The following is a 25,630-nucleotide window of genomic DNA, read 5'->3' as shown; positions in this document are numbered from 1 at the left end:
CAGTGCCACCTTGAACTTTTACTTTCAGCAGAGACCAAATAATATGAAAAAATGTTTCTGAGATTGGCTAGCAATGGTTTGCCTTTTCAGCATTGGACTATATTCAAACTGCAAATTGAATGATAATTTCAAACAGCCATAGGCAATAATAAAAGTAAACACTTATATAGAATAGAGGTCACATTTCAACTAGCATGCTTTAATTAATGGTTGAACAGCTGTACCATTGTCGCTAGTGGACCAATCCATAATCCAAAATATGAAACAGTAAATTACAATTTGTATTATTTGTTAAATAAGAAAACAATGCTTAGTTGATAAAATTTTATTTTTTTTAATATAGTAAATATCTTAAAATTTATTTTCTAGCTGTTGAAGAGTTTTCTTAGAAAAAAAATTACATATTTTACCCATTGTATCATATACAATCTATTATTGTACTTCAAGTACTGGAAGATCGTGCTAAGTCTTGGACCTTCTCAACAGACGACACACGGCAAACTCAATAGCACCGACTGTGTAAATACTATAGCTTAGGCTGTAATCTATTGTTGTCACAGTGACAGTTCTGAAACACACTTCAGAGTTAGTCACTGTTAACTTAGGTTAATGTTGATTTCTTTTGGTTTTCAAGTTTTTAAGGAATATATCCTCGGCATAGTCAAAGTAGGTTAGTGGTTTAAAAGTAAATTAATCAAGAGTTAAAATTCATCAGCAATATTTGTGCTTTATTGCATTGCTTTTGAGGCAAGGTTATTATTCTAGAAGTATCTGTGCTTCTTCTTCATTCATATGTTATATCATTACCTTTGCCTTAGATATAAGCTGTTAAGTGCTACCAACTTGATTGTTTGGACAGATGTTAAACTTGTGTGCAAATGCATTCTCTTCTCAACAATTCAATTATGTTATGAATTGTAAGTACATTGAGAAAAAAAATGAACTTAAAGCACTGGACCATTAGTTAAATAATAGCCCTGAGGATTTCAATTTACCATCAATAATGTGGTAATTGTAGAAGTCCTGTGCCAACTGAGTGTACAAAAATGAACAAATACAATTAAGATGAAGCAATAGATAGAAATTGATATAAAACTAAAATCTGAATATTTCAAATTAACAAAAAAATTCACATGAAAGGAAGTAATCCAAGTATAAATTGAGATTTAGTCTGGATGCAATAAATAGTCTTTCGCTATGCTATTCAACCTTTTCTTAACCTCTGGACAAAACCAAATGACAGTCAGTTTTAAATGTGTGATGACACAGTAAATGTGTATTTTACAATGTGCTCAAATATATGCTTATTATTGAGATATTCCATAGTTTAGACAGTAAATTTGTGAAACAATTGACACAGATGAAGTTCAAAATTTATGTATTTTTCAGCTCATCTCTATGCTCAAAGACAGCTTGTGTGAACTGTTTGAAGACTCTGTCCATATAAGTGGCCCATCGAGGAAATATCCCCTCCAGGAAGCCGATGTGACCACCATGTGCAGTTAGTAATAATGCAACATTGGGATTCTGTTTGGCAGATTGCATAGGTATGGCTGAAAGAAATACAAATGTCAGAACAGTCATGCATGAAAGTTATGCAATCAATTCAACAAATGAGACAATCATGAATAGTGAAACCCACTGAAGTGGTCTGCTTATGGGATCAACTTTAATGTAATAACAAATAATTTCCACATACATGACTGTTTTAAATCACTGCATTGCAATTTACTGGAAATAAAAATAATCCTAAAATTAATGGCTCTGCAAATTAAATACATACATAAAGTTAATTTTGCTTCAGTTCTTTGAATACCATTGAACTACTGAAATTCTTCCATGAGCTAATGAGTATGTAGAAATTTGGTAAATTTTTCATTATTTCCCATCCCTGATATTTTATCTAAAATTAATCTGTTTGAAATAAATGAGTTAACTCCTTAATTCTAAAGAATGGGGAAGTAAAATTTCAGATTAATGTATTATTTGTGAACTATTACGTCACAGTGCAATCGCAGAAACTAATTGCCCTAAAGTTATTGGCTTTGGTTGATACTGCTCCATTTGTCACCCTCACCAGGACTTAGCAGGTAACTCCACTGTTGGAGGCATGTGCCTTTTTTAAAGACCATGTCATTGGTGAGCTATATCAAGAAATGTGACTTAGCTTCCACATCTGTTTTATAACATTTGGGTCTGTTGAACCTGCCCAAAGTCTACTTAGACACATTTTCAGACTGGAGGCCTGTGACCCGTGGTATGTCATAAGTATCGGTGCTAGGTCCACTTCTTTTCAGTCATTTATACAAATGATTTGGATGTGAACATAGGAGGTATAGTTAGTAAGTTTGCAGATGAGACAAAAATTGAAGGTGTAGTGGACAGCGAAGAAGATTACATCAGAGTACAACCTGCAAAGATTTGGGCCAGTGGGCTGAGGACTGGTAGATGGAGTTTAATTTAGATAAACGTGAGGTGCTGCATTTTGGAAGGACAAGTCGGAGCAGGACTTATACACTTAATGGTAAGGTCTTGGAGAGTGCTGCTGAACAGAGACCTTGGAGTGCAGGTTCATAGTTCCTTGACAATGGAGTCGCAGGTAGCTAGGATAGTGAAGAAGGCATTTGGTATGCTTTTTTTTATTGGAAAGAGCATTGAGTATAGGAGTTGAGAGGTCATGTTGCGGCTATACAGGACATTGGTTGGCCACTTTTGGAATGCTGTGTGCCATTCTGGTCTCCTTCCTGTAGGAAGGATGTTGTGAAACTTGAAAGCATTCAGAATAGATTTACAAGGATGTTGCCAGGGTTGGAGGATTTGAGCTACAGGAAAAGACTGAATAGGCTGGGGCTGTTTTCCCTGGAGTGTTGGAGGCTGAGGGGTGACTTTACAGATGTTTATAAAATCATGAGGGGCATGATTAGGGTAAGTAGACAATGTCTCTTCCCTGGGGTGGGGAGTCTAGAACTTGAAGACATATGTTCAGGGTGAGAGGGGAAAAATTTAATAGGGACCTAAGGGGCAACTTTTGCATGCAGAGGGTGGTGCACATACGGAATGAGCTGCCAGAGGAAGTGGTAGAGGTTGGTACAATTACAATATTTAAAGTGCATCTAGATAGGTATATAAATTGGAAGCATTTAGAGGGATATGGGCCAATGCTGGCAAATGGGACTAGATTAGGTTGGGATATCTGGTCGTCATGGACAAGTTGGACTGAAGGGTCTGTTTCCATGCTGTACATCACCATGACTCTAACAAAATGCGCCACTCCTGAGTTAATTACCAGATTCTTGGTGACTATCTTATTTATGGCCATGAATTTCTGATTCCTCCACAAGTGAAAACATTTTCTTTACATCTTCTATATTGCAGCACTGAATAATCTTAAAGATATCTGATGTATACCTCAGATTTCTCCTTTTTTGAAGAAGATAGCCCTTGGGTTGGTCAATTTTTCCTTACAGATATAGCCTCCCAGTGCATTTATTGGTATTGTAAATCTCTTTGCACCTTCTCCAGAGCCTCTATATCTATATGTAGAGAACAGAACTGAGTACAGGATTTAATGTGAGGTCTAGGCCGGGCTTCATGTAAGTTTAACAGAACTTCACTGACTTTGAATTCCATTCCTCTGGAAATGAATCCCAGTTCTTTCCCAGTGAGTGGCTTGGGAGCGTCATGAGTAAAGTCAGGCATTCTGTAAACCGGTGTTCAGTAAACCAACATCTTTCTGCCTAACTCCAGGTCACTTGGGGATAATTATCAGTGTGCTTGGGAATATGTGGCCGAAATGCACACCAAATCAAAACAGTTAAGAAGCCAGCAAAGAATAATTTTGCACGTGAGATGGAGTTTTCTCACTATGGAATGCTGTGTCACTATGGCACACTGTGTCAGAAAAACAACAAATTAAGAAAGATGAATGCACCAAGGTAGTATTGAAATCTCATTCCAGCAATAAAGTGTATTAAACTGAAAAACTATGGGCTAGCCATAGTATAAGGCTAGCACTGCCTTAGACCAACTTAATGAAGCAACACTTTGAATAATTTGCAACAGGCAGAATTTGGGATTATTCCTTTGAAACCAATTGGAAGCTATATAGCTGTATTGACCTTTAATCCAGTGACCTGTGTTGAATTTCTTTAATTTGTTGTGTGGAATTTGTGCTCAAGATTCAGCACTCACAGCATTGTAGTGCAGCATGGTGGCACAGTGGTTAGCACTGCTGCCCCACGGTCCCAGGTTCGATTCCAGCCTCGGGTGACTGTCTGTGTGGAGTTTCCACATTCTCCCTGTGTCTCTGGGTTCTCTGGTTTCCTCCCACAGTCCAAAGATGTGCAGGTCAGGTGAATTGACCATGCTAAATTGCCCATAGTGTTAGGTGCATTAGTCAGAGGGAAATGGGTCTGGGTGGGTTACTCTTAGGGTTGGTGTGGACTGGTTGGGCTGAAGGGCCTGTTTCCACACTGTAGGGAATCTAATCTTAAGGAACAGGTAGTTCCAAGGGTTTGCACATTTGCTTGTTCCAAAATATTTGTTCCATTCAGTATTGCCCAGGAACAAGGGAGTTGCTTGTTGCATAGTTTTCAATTGGTCATCTGAACAGTTCAAAGGTTAATGATGACCCATTCTCGAGCTACAGTAGGTTGGTATTAGAGGCACACAGATTTCATGCAAAAAGGAGCTGTTGAGCTGTGCTACTGAGGTGACTTTGGGTCACCGCTCCTGTGCAGTCAGAATTCAGGAAGAAGTTTGCATCTGTACTTTAATTTGTATGGATTCTCATCTTGCAATGAGAAAATTTAAAAAGTGAGGACTCTTTCTTTGTCAGTCCTTGCTTAGGACATAGGCATGACAATTTAGGAGGGTCAGTGATATGGGGATTGTTAGATCAACACATTGAGGGGGAGTGTCATTGTTGTGTGTGACATGAAAGAATTAAGTCAGAGCCAGGGCACTTATTTGAATGCATCATTACCAAAAGAATGCTTCAAAGAATGTGTGTGTTGGAGAGGCTGCATGGCACTCACCGTGCCAGATACCAAGAGATCGTTTAAGCATTTCCTGCACTAGATCTATGTCCACCACACTATACTTAAGCAACTTAACTCTTCTGCAACCTCCCCCCAGAAATGTGTAGAGAAGTTAAATGGCCTCTTTTAGTAATTACCTAGAAAGTAAGCCTGCCTCAGTGCTTTCACCATGAGCCCAAGTCACATGCCTGTGAATTATGAGGCTACTGTTCTCCTTCTGGCATCCACTTTCCTCCTTTTTTTTTATCAGCAAATTAGCAATCCACAATACACTGCACTGCCACCATGAGTGCTGTTGGTGTTTCTTTAAATAATCAGTTCTGATTCAGATTTCTGATGTGTGATATCACCTATTGATTGGCTGCCAATCCTAAAAGAAACCTCTTAATTTGCCACACTGGTAAGTTCATCATGAAGGCCAGGTTTGCTGACCTGGAAATAGTCCAGTCAAAATGTAAATCGATAAGATTTCACACTTTCCTCCAGGTGTAAGCGGCCTCTTTATTCCTCCAAACAAAATGGACTTCCTCACATTTTAATATTGACATGTATTTTCCGTTTGGGTACCCATTATACAAGTTTGTTAATGTCTTCTTACATTTTATCATAGTCTGCATTCTAAAACCCTCTCTATTTCATTTAGTGTTGACCACAAGTTTTGATATGGCACTTTCCATTCTTATATATTTTCAGGGTCTAAGCAAAACAGAATAAATTATGTGGCTGTTTCTCAGATAATTGTTAGTATTTCATGTCACCTAGCAAAACCTTTTACTTTTGTCTTTCTCTATTTTGACATTGGCAATAGGAGCTAAGTTACATTCAGCCAGTGACTTTCCTAGCTTGTGCTTTCGAAACAAGATTAATTAATGTCCTACTTTGCACAAGTGTTGACTGGATATTCTAGAATGTAGTTCTGATTATCAAGTAGCAGCGAGCTGTGTACACATTTACAAACTAGAATTGCTTATAACACCACAGTGCAGTTCATCACCACTAACATTGATAATAAAAACATAGAGTCAAACAGAAAAACAGACAGAGGAAGGCAGAAAAAGTTTTGGGGTGGGAGGGTTGGAGGGGGAGGTGGTGGTTACTAGATGGAGACCAATCTGTTCAGAAGTGTTACATTGGTCAATAAATATTTTTAAGGCAGCTATGGAGCTCCATGTTACTAGGACTTTAGTATTTAGTCAATGCAGGATAGACCAGGAAACCCAGTAGGTAGAAAATGCTGAGAAAGTTCATGTCCATGAGTTGAATATTTGTAGACATGAAAGGTAGGAGGAAGCAAGAGGGTTTCCTTAGCCCCAACACGCTTATTTCTCTACAGGTCCATTCCCTGCAATCTATGAGTCTCCTCACCTTCTATGACTCTGTTATCCTCAAATCTCCTGTCTCACCTCCATAATCTACCTATGACTTCCCTCACAACCTTCGTCTGAAAAGCTTAACCTAGACCTGCTCTCTCCCCAGGGTTTTCACACATTGTACCAAGATCCCTCTCTCTCCCTGCTGCCCTGCTTTCTCTGGCTCAGGAATTGTCCATAGGATGGGGGAAACCCAACTTATTGTCCATCACTAATTACCCAGATGCAATTGAGAGTCAGTTACATGTTTTGGGCATGGAGTCATGTGTATACCAGAACAAGTAAGGAGGGCAGATTTCCTTTCCTAAAGGAGATGAGTGAACCAGATGAGTTTTTATGACAATTGACGGTGGTTACATGATCACTATCCGACTTGCTTTTTATTCCAGATTTTTATTGAATTCAAAACTCACCATCTGCCATAGAGGCATTCGAACCTGCGTCTCTGAAACATTACCCTTGGATTCTGTGTTACTTACATGGTGACATTACCACTATGTCATCACTGCTCCAAATAGTAATCAATTTAATAGCAATTTATTTAATAACAATCTGATTAAATGATAATCTATTCATTTCAAACTGCTTAGATAAAAAATGTGCCTTGCAGTAGTTGCCTAGTGCTGTCTATTTTCTATCATCTCACTTGTCTTTTTTTTAACTCAGTCATGTGATAGGGGCATCATTGACAATGCCAATGTTTATCAGCCATCCCAAATTGCCCTTGAGTAGTTGGTGGCAAGCAGTTATCTTGAACTGCATATTGTGTACACCCATGGTGTTCACATGGAGGGACCTCCAGGATCTCAACACAGTGATAGTGAAGTAAAAGCAATGCATTTCAAATTCAGAATAGTTTGTGACTTGGAGCAGAACTTCAAGATGATGGTGTTGCCATGCACCTGATGTGCTTGCCCTGCTAATTCATGGAGATGGGGGTTTGGAAGGTGCTATTGAAGAAGTCTTGGAACTTTGGCTGTTGATGTTCCTTTTGCTGTTCCTCTTGCTGATAATCAGAGGTCAAAGATAAGACTGCATGATTTGCTGATAGGAAACATGTGCAAATCAAATTTGAAATCCAAGATAGATTAAATGACTTTCAAGATATTGGCAATCACCTGTAACACCTTGGAGCCCTTAAAGAAGTATGTGTATATGAACTAATGGAGTAATGGTAATTTCTCAAAATATGCATCCTCCTATGAGGATTCAGCAGACTCTGCCTGCTCCAACTCTTCTGTCAGGTTTGATGAATATGTGGGAGAATAGGTTTTGAAAGCGATGTCAGGACACTGATACCCAGATGAAAACAAGTTCCTCACCCAATTAATGGCACTTAACATCACCAGGGTATAAGAGTTGCCTTTTGGAGCTAGGAACAAAGTCAGGCAAAGCTATATTGAATGCTGCTGCTGACAACAGCAGGCGTCTCATGAAAGTGCAAGAAAGATAATCACAGAGAATAAAGTGATCATGGATAACAAAATTCAGATTCAGCACCTGACCCAGTGCAAACAGACCTTACAAACGTAACAAAGAAACATTAGAACAAAATTTATTTTGCATCCCAGCAACCCTTACAGTTATACACTAACACCTAGCACATTGTTCAGCTTTGTCCAAACAAAAGATTAAAAACCGCATTCTTTTTCAGACAGACAACATCTTAACAAGGTCCTTAAGGAACTTGAAGTGCATTCATTGATGGCAGGTGGGTTTCCTGGTCCCACCCTCCTGCAGGACCTTTGAAAATGACATCATATTCCAAAGATGACAGGATCCATAAATACAATTTTCAAATTACGCTTACGTATGCTGCTGTCCCAGCAGCAGTTAAGCATCCAACCCTTGACATTGTGCTTGAATATATGTTTGGAACAGTCTTGCCTTCTGTGTTAGGTGAAAATAACATGAAATATTTATTTGGTGGCTGGGTTTTCTGTGCCTCCACTTGAACAGACAGTAGGGATTGACAGCTTCACAGCCAATTATTCCTCCAAATAGGCTATCAAACATCTTCCCACAACCACCAAATTCCCTCATCCTTGAAACTTACTCCTGGCTTCCAAATTGAGGCCAGGATGGGAAGTGGCAGTCTTATGAGGTTTAGGGCATGTATTGGGATGAGAGCATGTGAGACCTTACCTGATCCCAAAAAATTGCAGTCACATAGGGAGGGGCTACTCAAGTAAATTTCATATGCTCCTCTGCCTGCAAACTTGCTGGAAAGACTCCTAAAGTTCTGCTTAAATATACAAGACAGATTGCAGATAGTTAGTGGAAGAAAAGCACACTACATTGGAAACAACTCAGCTCCATGGAGATTTCAAACTTTAACTCTCCCATTCTTTGCTAATAGTTTTTGGGACACCCTCTTTGAAGGAACTAGGAATTTAATACTATGGGAACCTGCATCTGTAGGTCCTTTTGCTCCTGCCTTATTTATGCATCTCCTTGTTTGCAACCCGCAAAAATGAGTTAGAATTCTGAAACAATCAAAAGAATAAGACCCAAGAAACTACAGATCATAATAACTGATTACATATATGGACATCTTTGAAATCTTACTAAAAAGATTCTTTGAAAAAGAGTATTGATTTGACAAGAATTATAGGTATAGGTTGTGCATTTCGAATGGATGCGCATTGTAAGCACAGTTGTAAGATAGTCTGAGTGGAAGGAATGAATCTGTGACAGCATACATTGTGTGTCTACTTTGTATTTGGTAATGGGGAATATTTTTACCATGGCAGGTTTTGTGAGATCTTTATGTGGTATTTTCCCTAATGACCAGTCCTGGTATCTTCTGGTATTTACCAAGTCTACCAGCATGTTGTGCTAGGTAAGGATTGTTTGAGGTAGTTCGGTGCCACTAGTCCTCCTTGACTTTGCTTTATCTTGGGTCTATCAGTGGTAGAGAATATATCATAGTAGAATACTACAGAAGCGGTACTGTTCTTAGACATCAATCTGAGATAGACAAAAGTTTGTTAAACAAAGGTAGATGTATGTTATTGATCCACAACTCAGTCATTACCTCATTAATGCTTGAACAATCTTGAGGAGTTGAATGGCCTACTCCTGTTCATGTGTTCCTATTTAACAAGATGGTTTATTGCATGACAGCAACTACATTTGGTCAGACATAATTACTAGAACCTTAAGGGCTAGGACAGCTCCTTAAGGAGCTACATAAGAAAGCTACATAAGAACTCCTTGCCTCCACCCACAGACCGTGTGTCACATCAGTAGAATGCGTGGAGCCAGTATCTTACCTTCAGTACCATTATCTTATACATCTCCACCTAAGAATTTTTCCCTGTAGATAATGCATTAAACAATTATGGTGTAACTATTTTGCATTTAGAACTGCACCATCTAGTAGCATGGTGGCACAGTGATTAACACTACTGCCTCAAAACGCCAGGGACCCAGGCTTGGATGACTGTCTGCACATTCTCCCCATATCTGTGTGAGTTTCCTCCGGGTATTCTGGTTTCCTCCCATAGTCCAAAGATATGCAGGTGAGGTGGATTGGCCATACTAAATTGCCTGATAATATCTAGGGGGTGTACAGACTAGGTGGCTTAGCCCTGGTAAATGCAGGTTTACAGAGATAGGAGGCTGGGTCAAGGTGGAATGCTCTTTGGAGAATTATGCAGACATGATGGGCCAAATGGCCTCTTTCTGCAGTGTAGGGACTCTATGATCTCCTCCCAAGTCTGACTTCTCAAGTGCAGATGGTCTGGACATTTTACACGTTTCTCAGAATGCACTCTGTTTGAAATTGGAAAAAATGTTAAGTTACTTTCTTGACATTAGTTCTGATCTGTTGGTCATTTCTCCTCTGAAGGATCTTTCAGCTCTCGGCTATCATTCACAGAGGATGCCTTTATTTGTTAACATTGTTGTAGGTCAGTTACCTTATCTGGAGGACATAGTCTCAATTAATTTCCTTTTTTGAAGACAGCTGCTGTGTTGGAGTAAGTATTTTCTTCCTTTTGGAATCCTGGATTTCTGGATCAGGCAATCAAGCAACTTCTTCAGACTCTTATTTGTGTTACTGTAAGTTTGCTGCTTACTCAACACTAACTCTGTCACTGGCATTGACTTCTGTTGTATCAATTTGTTCATCAGACTATTCTTCCGTCTTAACAATATTAATGAAAGATTTCCAAATAAGCTCATTTGAGTTGTGCTGCTCATTCTTGCTTCTTGCATACTTTACTGAGTTTTTTATCTTCTGTTCTGACTTTGGTGATCACAGGTGTATGCTGTTTAGAAGCCCTACAGTGTTAAGTAAGAGAAATGTTTCAAATAGCTAAGAATAACTGGTGGCCAGTAAGCCAAAAGAGGCTAAATAAAATTTGTCAAGAACATGAACAACACCTCAACACCAACCTTCTAAAGAGTAACCTACCCAGACGCATTCCGTACCCTATTATCTTATATTTACCCCTGAATAATGCACCAAGCCTATATATCCTTAGACACTATGGGCAATTTAACATAGCCAATTCACCTAACCTGCACAACTTTGGATTGTGGGAGGAAACCGGAGCACCCAGAGGAAAACCACGCAGACATGGGCAGAATGTGCAAATTCCACACAGACAGTCAGCCAAGGGTGGAATCGAACCCAGGTCCCTGCCGCTGTGAGGCAACAGTGCTAACCACTGAGCTGCCATGCTGCCTCCAATCTTAAAAATCCTGTGTAACCAAATTTCACAATGAAGTATGAAATCTTTAATCTCTCTTGCGATTTCAAATCACCACACCACTGACTAAGCCCTAGCTACACACCTGACACCCAAGTGTCCCCACTGTATCTATTCCAATGTATCTTTCTGAGAGTCTTCAGTTAAATAGTAATAAATCATTCATGATCTTTATGGTTTTTATGCTCATCATATGCCTTTTTGGTCCACTCACTGGAATTTTAGTCAATCCATCCTTTAACTCAATCCTCATGAATGTTAGTAGAACTTTGCTCACTCTCTTGTCCATGTTCTTGTCAAAATTGGTTGAACCTCTTTTGGCTTGCTGGCTACCATTTCTTCTTAACCATTTGAAGCATTTCTCTTAGGTCATCATTTATGATCTTAACATTTTTCCATTTTTGAGTCCACCATGGATCTAGGAAACCCAGATAAATCTTCTACTGGTTGTCTCCCTGACCAGTTGGTCAAACATGGTCTGTTTCTGGGCCAGCGTTTGAGCAAATGTTTGCTTCTGCACCAGTGGTTCGTTTTGAACTATTGGACTTCAAATTTTAAGGAAGTTGAGGTCCATACATGATCAAAAGTGAGGAATGTTGATTGTGACTATGGAGAAATTTTCAATCCACTTATGCTCCTTGTGTTGCAGTGTAACTCGTAGCATCCTGTTTCTCTTGACATTTAGTTTGACTGTATCATATACAGTTTTATTACTGTAGGCTGTAACCTCTGATTCTTCAGCCTTGGTAACTGGTTTGATTGGACAATAACAATTGCTCCTGTATTTCGCACAAAATCACAGCATGTTTATTGACACCAAATGAAAGTATCTTATCTGATGGTGGTGTTCATTCTACCATGTACAGTGCTTGACATATGTGATTGTAAGTACTTCTCTTGCTTTGAAATTGTGTCTTACTTCTGGAAGTGTTAAGTAACCTACACTTTTGATACAGCATTCCTTAGTGGTGGAAGGATATTGCCAATACCAGTGACCCTTATTGTACTGGTACACTGACACTGGAATTTAATGTAAGGTTTTTGGTTTGCTTTCTGCAGAAACTTGTCATGTGCCTCTCTAGAGTGTCCATATCTTGTGAGGTGAATAGGCTCTGTTGGCCTTTTGACGTAGTGTGATTGTCTCTTTTCATGATCTGAGAATGTGTCTTTCTGGTTTCAACTTCCAGCACGATTTGAATAGTTTTCTCCAAAGTCCAATCTTCTTTGGACAATAAGAAATCTGACAACTCTTCATCTACTATTCCAACAACAATCCAATCAAAACTTTTTAATGAGTGTTGATTTCAAAGCTTGATATTCACTATGTTCCACTAATCTGCAAAGGTCATTAATGAAATTATTTGCAGATTCTTTGGAAGCAAAATTGTTCTGTGAAATTTGATTTATTCCCAAATTGAAGTAGTCATCAAAAGTTTTCATACATGTTCAAAAATGGTGTACTCTCTTTGACATCTGTTAGTCACATTATTCACAGTTGGATTTATTGAATATGCAGTTAATTCTCCTATATCGCGTTTCTCGTAAACGCGATTTGGCTGAATCCAATTTGTGAATTGCGGAATTTTTAAAATAAAGTAAACTCCTGTTCACTGTTACGCGATTCCATCCCTTGTATTACCAGCTGGCTTGATTTACTCTGCTGGCACATCTATTGGAACAGGCTGTCCTCTGGTTTTTGTTTGATTCTATATGCAACTAAGGTAGGGGAAGCAAACATTGGAATATTTTGCTGGAATGCTTATGCATGAAGTGGGGAGTGTGGTGAGAGCCGAGGAGTGGGGAGAGTGAGATAGGGAATGAAAGAAGATGTAATTTCCAGTGAATGTTAGACAGTAAGTAGGGCCTTTTGTTAAGCAAAGGCTCAGTTGCTGGCTATCTGAAGCTTCAACACATGGCGACTTTACGAGAGAGAGTGCATGTGTCTGGGTGGGGAGGGGGAGGGGTGTGAAACTAAGGACAGATCACTGGCGACCCTCATCTCTCCCCATCTCACCCAGCCCCAAGTTAACACCTGATCCAAGTTCATCAAGTCTCTGTTTGACATTGTAGAGGGGAGGATCTGAGAGTTTCAGCCCTTCATTTTCTCTGAAACCTGAGACCCATCAAAATCTCCAGCCATTCGGAGCATGCCAGCCCTTTAGCCACCCCCACAAAATAAAACTTCTGGAAGTTTCACAAAGTTTAATGGCAGAGAGCGGGGTTCGGGATAAACTCCACCCCACACGGAGCTGGGAATACAACAATACATTGTGTAATTTCGCTTATAACAACTTGGCATTTCTGTTACTGACCAGAAATGGACAGGTTTGCTGAAGTGGAGTCCCTAATGCTGTTTTTCCATAGGCCCCATTACTTCTTTCGCACAACATCACACGGGAACACAACTACTGCGTTATAGGAAAACTACCTGTAATAGTCCATGAATTTGCTCAGCTTCAATTTTGGTGTTTAATTTTGAGACAATGCTATATTTTATCCAATTTTGTATTTGATATGCTCTGACATTTAATCGGCTAGGAAGCATTGTTTTCCATTTCTTCTCAATCTGCATATTAATCTTATTACTGTGAAAGTGATATAGATTTTTAAATCTGTATCATTTTAATGTTGCTTGTATTCTGCTATTATTTATGCTCATATTTTTATATTCACTAATAAATTGCTGTCGAACTTTCTCGGCTGTATTGAGCATTTCCTTTGTTCCAGATTTATAAACCTTGTAATTCCGTAATGCTGTATTGAATTCTTCAGTAAAGCTTTAAATTGTATTAGTGGCTGTTTTACTACTTTCAACTTTTAAAATTATGTTTCTTTCTAACACTACATACATAGAATCATAGATATTTACAGCACAGAAGCATATCACTTGACACACTGTGTCTATTCTAGTCAACAAAGATCTGACTACATTTTCCAGCTTTTGGCCCACAACCCTGGAAGTTATGGAATCATAAGTGAACATCTAAATACTGCTTAAATGTTACTAGAGTTTCTGACTCCAAAACCGAGAGTGGAGAAAAAATGTCTTCACCTCTCTTCTAAGCCCTATTTCTGTGCTGCATACTGGGTTTTTCGACATTTTCACAGTTTTCTCACCTTTTCCCTTAAAGATCTCTAACTTTATCTGTTGAAGCCTTCCCATGCTCCCTACAGAGTCTCTTTCTCTAAGGCTTCTGTATTTTCTAATAATGTCTGGCTTTTCTTTCTTCTGCTAGCCCACACACTTTTGCCCCAGTGCTTCTTATCAACTTTTGACTTTGAAATGTTGAGGAGATACATTTTGCTGCTTCCGTACTCCTCTGTCTCTGTCTCTCTCTCTCTCTCTCTCAGTAATTGTGTTTCAGCTTTTGACTGCCTATCTGTGTCTTCTTAAAGTGGTAATGCTTTGAAAAATCATTCTCACTTTCTTCTCTTTTGATCCTCTGGATGACTTCTTCTTGGAATGGGGGTCAGATCCACACTGCTGTAACCACGTGGTATTCTTACAGGTGATCACTCCTGGACCTTATCATATTTACCACTCCTACCAGTATGTGGTACTGGGAACTGTTTGTTTGAGGTAGTTGACTTTCACCAATGATGCATTGTCTTTTTGTTTATTTTGTCAATAATCTATTGTTCATTGATAAAGGATGAACTTTGAGCATCTGCAAAAAAGGCACTGTTCTAAGATGACAATAAGATTTATTACATTTTAGGAATAAGTATAACAACATTTGGTTACGCATAATTACTGGCACCTTTCCTCTGAAAGCTAGAATAGATTTCATTTGTTTCCATCCACAGACTCTAACATCAGTATAACAAGTGAAGTCAATGTAACAGGGACATTTCTCTCTTCAGAACCATTGCCTTCTTTCACACTTTAAACATATTATGAAGTTCCTGTGACATCTGTTGGTTACTGGCAATACTATTTGCAATGCACAACACTGTTGCTCTGTAGCAGGGTAACCTGGAGGATTATACCTGTAACCCTCCTCCAGCATATTTCTATCTGTACTTCTGCTTTTGTTGCACCTCCAACTTATGCAGCAATTGCCTACATCCTAGGTATAACTTATATCTTAAATGTGCTGACCATAAAAAAAAATTCATTTAAGCTATTCATGCAGATCATTAAGTCTCTGCACGAGCACTGGATAATCTCCTAACCTCCTGATTACCAGCCTGTCACATAAAGGGAGTTTGTAATGCATTGATAATATGGCCTGACTCTCTCAGAAATCACTGAGAGGAAAATTCTCAGTGTAATGTTTCTGCTATATCCAACTGATCAGTGGAAAATAGTTGCTCAATTTTATTTTTTCATATGCATATATTGTTGATTCATGTACAAGTTTTAAATAGATAAATTATAAGAAACAGTCCATTGAATTTTTGAACATTAATATATGTTGCCAGATATTTGAAAAGCTCAAGAAATACATTAACATGTTTAATCATTTATCAACAAGAAGGAAAAAAAGCAATACGAGGCACTTTTCAACAACAGTAGACCTTCAGAGAAAGACAATCTTTTCATGTAGTGATTCTACTTGTTAGGGAGTCAAGGCAAGCAACTTAATTTTTGTTCTACATCAGCAAGAATAATATTATATCCTGCTGCATCTATCACATCTAAAATTCTGTATTTTCAGTTTTAAAGGCTAGAATTCTTTTTCTAGGTAATTAATACAAAAATTTGCAGATTCATACAACAAAAATATAAAAGAAAAAGTGCTGAAACCGCAAATAGATTGATACGAGGCAATTGAAGGGCAGTATCACATGAGTATGTTACTGTTGAGAATAGGTATAGATCCCATTTTGGGTCAATAATAGCCCAAATACCTGTACAATCAAAGGTTTATTAGTGTTAGAGAGAGGTTCCTTCACCAGACTATGCCTCTTGTAATGTTTTAAATGCTGAAGTATACTGTTCTGCATTTTCATTGTTTGAGTGGGTATATATGTTGTGGCCCTATAGGTATTGGCAGAAACCCTTAATATTGACAAGGTTCAGGCATTTTTGTGAGGGCTACCATTGGGGCATGGTACTTGGTAGGTGATGGTTTCTTCCAGGAGTGTTGCAATTTCTGAATTTAAATATTTATTTAGGATTAGGATATGTACTGTCTCCAGGGATCTTTGCCACTGTAATTCAAATAAATTTCCATAATAGGAACATATGAAGTAGAAGCTGTGATTAAATCCTCTATTTATATCCATTCTTTGTACTGAACCAACCAATAATCTACAATTGGTAACATTTATGGAACAAACAGTTCCAAGAATTGCTAAATGGGAAAATTCAATTCTGCTCAACAACTGAGCATCTGTATCTCTGTGGAATAGAGAATCTCTCCCCAACCCAGCAAGCATGTGAGGATGAATCTCCTGGAACCCAAGAATGCAGAATGCATCTACTCAACTAGAGAACTTCACCCTCCTAAATTTGGCTGTGGTTGCTTGCTGTCACAAGCGAACTGTCCAGCTAACTGAGCTAAGGACTTTACTAAACCAGGTGTTTTTTTTCAATGATCGATGCTAGATTAATGGTCATCATTACTGAGGCTAGATTTTCAACTCCAGATTATTAGTTGAATTTAAATTCTACAGGCTGCCATAATAGGATTAGAATTAATGTCACTAGACTATAGTCTAGGGTTCTGGATTGATAAACCAGTGATATTATCATGATACCATCATGTCTCCCTAAATGTGATTCCTGCTTACTGGTTAGCTATTCTGACCTCCTTGCACTTAGAAGTAGATTGATACTTTACAGTATAACCATTCACAACCTAATACCTGTAACATCTTCCTGGGATGTTGGATGTCTTAAGAGTGTATTCATTGGAAACTCAGAGTGCTGACATTATCTCCATGTGTCAATACCTTGCAGCTTCTTCTTAGTAAAACAAACAAACAGACTTTCGAACACGCAAGTTAGAAGCAGGAGTACCTAACTCCCTTGAGCCGACTCTATCATTCATTAAATCATGGCATCACACACCTGTTTATCAATAATAACCTTGATTTATCAAGAATTAATCTATCTCTGCCTTATAATTAAACAAAAGGATTGCGTCCACTGGCCTTTTAGGAGGAGAGTTCCAACTCTCTGAAATTTCTACTGCTCGTTTCTCGCAAAAGAGGAAACACCTCTCCATATCTACCTGTCAAGACCCTGCAGAATTTTATAGGTTTCAATCATGTTACTCTTCTGAACTCCAATGGATATAAACCTAGCCTGTCTAATCTTCTCACACCGCAGAACCCAAAGGTTCTGAATGGGAGTCCAGTAAACCTTCTCTGGACTGCTTCCAACACATTTATATACTTCCTTAAATAAGAAGACCAAATCTGCGCATACTACTCCAAAATGGGGTCACACTAGTTATTCTGCATAATTAAAGCACATCCTCCCTACTTTTATATCCATTTCCACTCACCATCAGTGGAACGTTCTATTAGCTTTCCTAATCACATGTTGGTACTTGTGTCTTAACTTGTGGCGTTTCATGTATGAGGACATTCAGAATCCTCTGCATGTCAAAGCTTTGCAAACTGTCACCAGTTAGATAATAATGCTAGTTTTTATTCTTCCTGCCGAAATGGACAATTTCATGTTTCCCCACATTATACTCTGTTTGCCATATTTTTACACACTCAATTAACCTGTATGTACCCATTTGTAGCCTCTTATTGTCTTCTTCCTAAAGTACTCTCTTGCTGGTGTTGTATTACCAGAAAATATAACTAACATATCTTTGGTCTCTTCTTCAAAGTTATTTGTATAAATTATTTTTAAAAATTGAGGCCCCAGCTCAGACTGATGTGGCAGACCACTTGTCACACCTTCCCTACCAGAAAATGACACATTTATGTCTTCTTCCTGTTAACTAGGCAATGCCTATACGTTGCCTCCTATATTGGACAGCTGGTTGGAGATACAGAATGTAGCCACAAATGTAGCTTCAATTCTCATACTGGATCCACATTCTCAACCTCACCCCTCACTTAAGGCACGGTGCCCCTCAGTTTAAACCATCAACAATCTTTCCCTGATGAGAGAGAGAGAGAGAACTATAGTAATTTTTCCTTTTACCTCCTATACAATGAGCTTTTTTTTGACAATATCCTATAATATGAAATCTTACTAAATACCTTCTGGAAATTCACTACTTTCCTTTTTTCACTGCTCTTGTTACTTTCTTAAAGAATTCCTAAAACTTGTGAAAATCAAAGCTGTCTTTTGATCTCAAACCACCCTGTCTTACTTAAAACAGACTGCAGAAGATAACACCCCATCCTGCTCCCCCAATCATATTCACTCTAAATCCAAAGCTACTATCCCAAAATGTAATCATCTTATAACACTTATAATTGAAGTGCAATATTAGCTATTATGCTAAGTATGTTGATGGGTGATTTTAGTTTATATATAAACTGGAAATGTAGAATTGGCAACAGCGGCCTGGACAATGAACTTATAGAATGTTTTTGAGATTTTTTTTAGAGCAGAGAGCAAATTATATCAGACCATGAGCAATGGCAGACATTAAGGGGACATTTCAGAATACTCCAAATAAGAATATTCTTACTGAGAAGTAAAATGCCAAGGGTATGACCTAAATCTGTGGTTAACTAAAGGAGTTAAACATCAATCCTGGTGATTGTAGTTTCACCAAGTTCCTCTCTTCCTTCCACCTTCTGATTTATAGCTAATACTGGAATGGATTTGAAATTCTCTACAATTTAAATCAAAGCAAAATATTTGTTCATTTCATTTGTATTTCCTTGTTATTTTCCCCACACTCCAGAGAACCAACACTCACTTTATTTCTCCAGAAAATGTGAGAGAAACTGAACAGGTCAAGCAGTATCTGGGAGCGAGATGTAGAGTTAATGCTTCAAATTGGCTGTGACTTTCATTCAGAACTGAAAGGGGCTGGAAAATGATGCTTTTTATGTTGGTGATGGAAAAGGCAAAGGAGCGAGTGAAACACATGGTGAGAGTAGGCAGAGCAAAAGACAAAAAGCACCTAATTGTGGTAAAGAAGTGATAGAAATGGAAGATAGGTATAAATGGTGGACAGGAAAAGAAGAAAATGAGTCCCCTCTGCTGAATGCAAAGACAAGACAAAGCTGAAACATTTTCAACAGTCATCAGCCAAACTGCCGAGGGGATGATCCTTCTCTAATTCCCCTGAAGTCTCCAGCATCATAAATGCCAGTCTTCAGCCAATTTGATTCACTCTACATGATATCAAGAAATAGTTGATTACTGGATACTGCAAAGGCAATTCTAAGATTTTTGCTCATGAACTTGCTGCATCCCTAGCGAGCTGTTCCAATCCTTCTCTAACACTGACATCTACCCGACAACTTGCAAAATTGCCCAAACATGTCCTGTATATAAAAACCAGGATAAATCCAGCCCATCCAATTACTGCCCCATCGTCTATTCTCGATCATCAGTGAAGTCATGGAAGTGTCATCAACAGTTGTCAAGCAGCACTTGTATAGCATAACTTGCTGACATCCAGTTTGGGATCCGCCAGGGCCACTCAACTCCTGATCTCATTACAGCCTCAAGGACAAAACAGCTGAATTGCAGAGCTGAAATGAGAGTGACTGTCCTTGACTTCAAGGACACATTTGACTTGATGTGACATCAAGGACAATGAGTACAACCGGAGTTAATTGGGAATCAGAGAAAAGACTCCACTGGTTAGAGTGCATATAAGGTACATGGGAAAATAGTTGTGGTTGTTGGAGGACATCTCAGCTCCAAGGTATCTTTTCAGGTGTTCCTCAGGATAGTGTCCATGCCAACCAACATCAGCTGCTTCATCAATGACCTTTCTTCCATTATAAGGTCAGATGTGGGGATGTTCCCTGATGATTGTACAATGTTCAGCACCATTCATGATTCCTCAGATATTAATGTAGACCATATCCAAATATACCTAAATCTGGACAAATCCAGGCTTGGGCTGGTAACTGACAAATAACATTTGCACCATACAAATGCCAAACAATGACCATCTCTAACAAGAGATGATCCACCTACCAATCCTTGAAATTCACTGGTGACACATTGAATCCCCCACAATCAACATCCTAGGGTTCATCATTGACCAGAACCTCAATTGGACTAGCCATATTGATACACTGGCTACAACAATAGATCAGACACTAGGAATACTGCAGGGAGTAACTCACCTCTTGACCCCCAAAGCCTGTCCACCATTTTCAAGGGGGAAAGTTGAACTCTGGAAATCAGAGTTGAAGAATGTGGTGCTGGAAAAGCACAGCTGGTCAGTCAGCATCTGAGGTGCAAGAGAGTCGATATTTCAAGCACGAGCGCTTCATGAAGAATAAGGGGGTCGCTGAGTAGGCTAAGAGATAAATGGGAGGGAGGTGGGGTTGGGGGCAAGGTAGCTAAGGAGGTAATAGATTGATGAAGTTGGGAGTGAAGGGTGATAAGTTGGAGAGGAGAGTGGAGCGGGGAGGTGGGACGGAAGATGGATAGATAGGATAGATCAAGAGAGCGGTGCCAAGTTGGAAGGTTGGATCTAGGATAAGGTGGAGGAAGGGGAAATGAGGAAACTGGTGAAGTCCACATTGATCCCGTGTGGTTGGAGAGTTTCAAGGTGAAAGATGAGGCATTCTTCCTCCAGGCGTCGGGTGGCTGGAGTTTGGTGATGGAGGAGGCCCAGGGCCTGCATGTTGTTGGTGAAGTGGCAGAGAGAGTTAAAGTGTTCGGCCACAGGGTGGTGGGGTTGTTTCATGCATGTGTCCAAGCGGTGTTCTCTGACAAGGCACAAGTCAGAAGTGTGATGTAATACTCCCTACTTGCCTGGATGGATGGATTTCCAACAATATTCTAGAAGCTCGACGTTATCAAGCAGAAAGTAGCTTATTTGATTGGCACCACATCCACAAACATTCACTTCCTCCAACAGTGTCTACTACCTACGAGATGCACTGCAGAAATTCATTAATGCTTCTTAAATAGCACCTTCCAAAGCAATAACCATTACCCATCTAAAAGAAAATGGCAGCAGATACATGGAAATGTCATTACCTGCAATTCCCCTCCAAGCCCTTCACCACGAGCCTAATTCCCGCATCCAACAAAAAAATTCAGAAAAAGACACCTCAAGTAACATATGACTCCTTTGAATCCAAGTATTACCAAATTCCATGGTGGCATTAGGAATGTTAGGAACAAAATTGTTGAAACCTATGGTATGTTGGTTTGGAGAGAAACAACAATTTAATCAGGATTAGACTCAAAACTTAAGTTGGAGAACTGTATGTCAACCCATTGTGCAATAGTATCCAATATTTTGATTGTAAGCAGGCTCATTGTGAATTAGTGTGCACATTTGAGTTCTATATTTGCTGTTGGTGATATCTTTTCTTTTGCGCTTTACCATAAAAGAGATCTTTGATATACTTCCATAGGTGGGTATGCATATGGAGAACCCTGAATTCAAGGCACACAGTCCAGTGCCTGTGCGAATCACAGGGCCAGAAACTTGGCATGTACCTTCACTGTTTCTCCCAGTCATCAGAGCTTATATAATTGGGATATTTTAAAACTCTCTTACATTTGGCACATGCATAACTCCAACAAAAGGTGACTGAATTTGTGAGTGGATTGCTCAAAAGAATCGCACCTCTCACAAACACAGTGTTCCAAAAAACATTACAGCTAATGAAATACTCTACTGCCATTGCTGTTATGTAGGAAACATAGCAGCTAATTTGCACACAGGATGTTCCACAAACAGCAATCTGATAATATGTAACATTTGTTCCAGATAGTGCAAGGAGATCCTTGAGAAGGCAGATAGAGGTTGAACGTTTCATGCAAAATATGGTGACATAGCAGTAATCCCTCAGTATCACACAGCAATGTCAGGCATTCATTGTATACTTTTCTCCTGAAGTCTCAAACTTTGGACTCAACAGCTGGATAGTGAACTCATGTAAGTATTGATGAAATGTATGTTAGAGTATCCCAAGAGTAAATTAATCAATGTCTTTTGCTCATTGCATCTGCACAGTGCCATGGATGAAAACATGGACTCAGTGGCAATGAAATGATAGATGTAGTTATAAAATCCTTAGTTCTATGATACAAAAATTTTATGCTCATACATTTTTAATGGCGTAGCATCAACCCAATTATTTAACTGCTCTGTTCGTTTCTTGTTTTGTTGAAGACTGATATGGTGTTTTGTGTGATGGCATGAAAGATCTTTTCCGTAGGGTCGGGGAGTTCAAAACTTGAGGGCATAACTTTAGAAGAAAACTTTAAAAGGGAACTGAGAAAGTGGTTCATATGTAGAATGATCTACCACAGGAAGTGGTAGATACAGGTCAGTTACATTTAAAAGCCATTTGGACAGATGAATGAAGAGGAAAGAATTGGAGGCATATGGGCCAAACACGGCCAAATAAGACGAGTTTAGTTTGATAAACTTGGTCAGCATGGACAAATTGCATTGAAGGGTCTGTTTCTGTGATGTATGACTTCATGTCTTGGGAATATGTCACTGTTCCTCAGTATCACTTTGTCAAAACCCTGGAATCCCCTCCCTATGAGTTTACCTACAGCAGTTCAAGAAGCCAGCACATTACCACCACTTCAAGGGCAACTAGGATGGCCAATAAATCCTGATCCTGTAAGCAATGACCATGGCCTGTGAGTGAATTAAAAAAAAAGACATACAGCCTAAAAATGACCCTGAACTTCTGGTTTGCTTACCATTTCAATAAATCATCCTGTTCCTATGCTAACATTTCCATCCTGAGCCTGCTACAGTATTCCAACAAAGCTCAATGCAACAACAATACCTCATGTTCTCCCTAGGACTTTATAGCCCTCAGGAATAATGTTCACCAACCTCAGAGTATGATCCCTGTCCTCCATCTTGAATAAGTGCAGGTTGGGAAGTGAGTGAGTAGGCAGCACAGAGGTTAGTTGTGTTGGGGGCTTGGGTTGGTGAGAGCAAATGGGAAAGATGTTGCAGGCACTAGTAACTGTGATAGAGCGTGGTTCTTTGTGGGAGGTGGATAGAATAGGAGAGATAGAGTGAGTGTGAAATAATGGAGAAAAGATGGTGGAGTGGAGAAGGATATTTACCTTCTTTCTAGAATGCTGGGCCTTCCTCCAGAAGGCTGAGGCTGCTTTAACCTAGGTTGCAACCTTGGGTTAGGCTGGAATGGTCTGAAGTCATAGCCTCCACACTTGGCCCTGGGTGGTGGTGGTGGTGGTGGGGGGTGAAGGAAGCCCTGTTTTTGCATCACCCCAAATGGTAGTATTTTTAGATCCCTGCTTACACAGTGGTGATGGGTCATTGAAACATAGCCAACAGAAGTCTGGATTAGGTTAAGTTTAGATTTATGAAAGATTTGTAAAGACCACTTCTTTCTATTGTGTTCTTTGAATTGATCATTGAGAAATGGACACAACTTTGAAAATAAGGCATTTAAGGTGTTCGCTTGCAACTTGGAAAAACAAGAGAAGCCATATCCCTGTGAGACAATGTTACTTTCTACAAAGACTTCAGGAAAATCAGTACTATCTGTTGCAGGTTCAGGAGAACTCAGAATAGTAACTGCTAGTCCAATAGCAGTTTTAAATAGAACTTTGAGTGAAATGCAAACAGAAGCCTCTGGAAGGTTCAACAATATCTCTCTTGTCCCCTTTTGTCATGTGCTGTCCCCCACTTTTTCCAGAGTAGGAAAACCTACATTCAGAGACACTGAAAGAAAGAATTTTAAAACATAAAGTATAAGGAAAGACCATGGGTCCAATCAATCATTCAGTGAAATAAAGAATTCTTCATTTTCAGACATCTTCTGATAATTGATAGAAGTCAAGAGGATTGTAAGAACAACTCATTTTTCTTTTGTGGACTGGACTTGAGATGCAGAACTGAGCTTTCCTTGGTTATAATTTTCTCCCCCTATCCATAACACATGTGTCAAACTTTCTGCCTTTTGTTTTTTTCATGAACAAGTGCATAATTGGGGTAACAGGATAGAAGTTTAGTTTAGTAATAGTTGTTTGATTGACTTGCCTGGACCGCATTTTGATTGAAACCCCTTGCTCACCCGTTATTTTCCACCGTTCTCTCTCCTTCAGAAACATCTAGAATACAAATGCTCCAACCACAATCTGTGTGTCACATGTGGCCATAAAACGCAAGCTACTCCATTCTCCCTGCTGGTTTTTCCTGTCAGAATATTTTAAACCGAGTGTTTGAAGATGACTGTTTTTAGCAGTGTTCCTCATTAATGGATAATAAAACAAAACTACAGTCCAAAAAGAGGCTATTTGGCCCAGTCACTCCTTGCTTATGTTTATGCACCACTTGAACTTCACCAATCCTCTTTTTTCCAACTCTAATCAATATAACCCTTTATTCCCTTCTTCCTTAGATGCCCATCAAAATTTCCTTTAAATGTATCTGTAGTATTTGCTTCAATGACTACCTGTGAAGGTGAGTTCCACATTCTTACTGCTGTCTAGCTAAAGTTGTTTCTTCTGAATTCCCAATTTTATCCCTTGTTTGCTAATCTGTATTGATGGCCTCTATTTTTGATCTTCCTCACGACTGGAAATATTCTCTCACTGTCTATCCTATCAAAACGTTTCATAGTTTTCAAGTCTCCCATTCCAAAAATCTAGCCTGTTCATCCTTTCCTGCAAAGTAGAACATTGCAGTTCTAATATCGTCCTTGTAAATATTGTTGCGCTCCCCAATCCCTGCATTTTCTTTTCATAATATCTTACCCAGCATTGCACCCAACACTTCAAGTGTGGTCTCAGGAAGTTTAATACACGTTCCTGGGAAAAAATAGTCAAGGTGAAGTTCTTGTTGTAAAGAGTCAGAGGTGGGATTTTCTGGTGATCATCTTTCCAGCAAAGCCATTCACCTTATCAATGAGCCTTCAAAGTCAAATTACAAACAAAGATATTTAAATTTTAGAAATTCTTGACTAAGGAAAACCTGAATGTGAAAATAAGTGAAGGATAGAATTTGTGTAAAACTTTCCTGGTCGTCAGCCTAAAACTAGCATGAAAGGTTCATCACTCTTGAAATATAAAATGTAAACTTACCATGGCTTGGTGAAAAGACATCATCTAAAGCATTCAAGCACAAAACAGGAACTTCAATGGACTTTAGTTTGAGGTAAGGACTGGCATCTCTGTAATAATCAGCAATTGTTTGGTAACCAAACATCACTGATGTAAACCGTTCATCAAATTCTCGGATAGTTTTTGCCTGTATAAAAATCAATCATGCAAGAATCAAATGGAAGCAAAAACCTTTTACTATATCCATTAGTATTTCTAAAATGTACAGAAAGAAATAAGGAAGCCATTTACCTTCAGGACATAATCTATGTCAAATGATTTTTCCAAAATTGGCCTGTGCCTATAATGCAAAAATAAATTATTGGATTGTGT

General features: G+C 39.0%; 1 protein-coding gene across 2 annotated transcripts in view; it reads right to left on the bottom strand.

The window, feature by feature from the left end:
* Positions 1-236: 236 nt before the first annotated feature.
* abhd3 (abhydrolase domain containing 3, phospholipase) overlaps positions 237-25,630 on the bottom strand; it is a 101,611-nt gene continuing 76,217 nt past the window's right edge. For both annotated transcript variants that reach the window (XM_072570398.1, XM_072570399.1), the window contains 3 exons: positions 25,550-25,598; positions 25,280-25,445; positions 237-1,553 (listed from right to left, as the gene is read on the bottom strand). In XM_072570398.1, the coding sequence (XP_072426499.1) occupies positions 1,375-1,553; positions 25,280-25,445; positions 25,550-25,598 (394 nt within the window). In that variant the 3' untranslated portion in view covers positions 237-1,374. The remainder of the gene's footprint in view (positions 1,554-25,279; positions 25,446-25,549; positions 25,599-25,630) is intronic.

Source organism: Chiloscyllium punctatum, chromosome 5, assembly GCF_047496795.1.
Source record: "Chiloscyllium punctatum isolate Juve2018m chromosome 5, sChiPun1.3, whole genome shotgun sequence".
Classification (NCBI taxonomy): domain Eukaryota; kingdom Metazoa; phylum Chordata; class Chondrichthyes; order Orectolobiformes; family Hemiscylliidae; genus Chiloscyllium; species Chiloscyllium punctatum.
The sequence above is the reverse complement of the archived record's forward strand: the minus strand, read 5'-3'. Positions and strand labels throughout refer to the sequence as shown.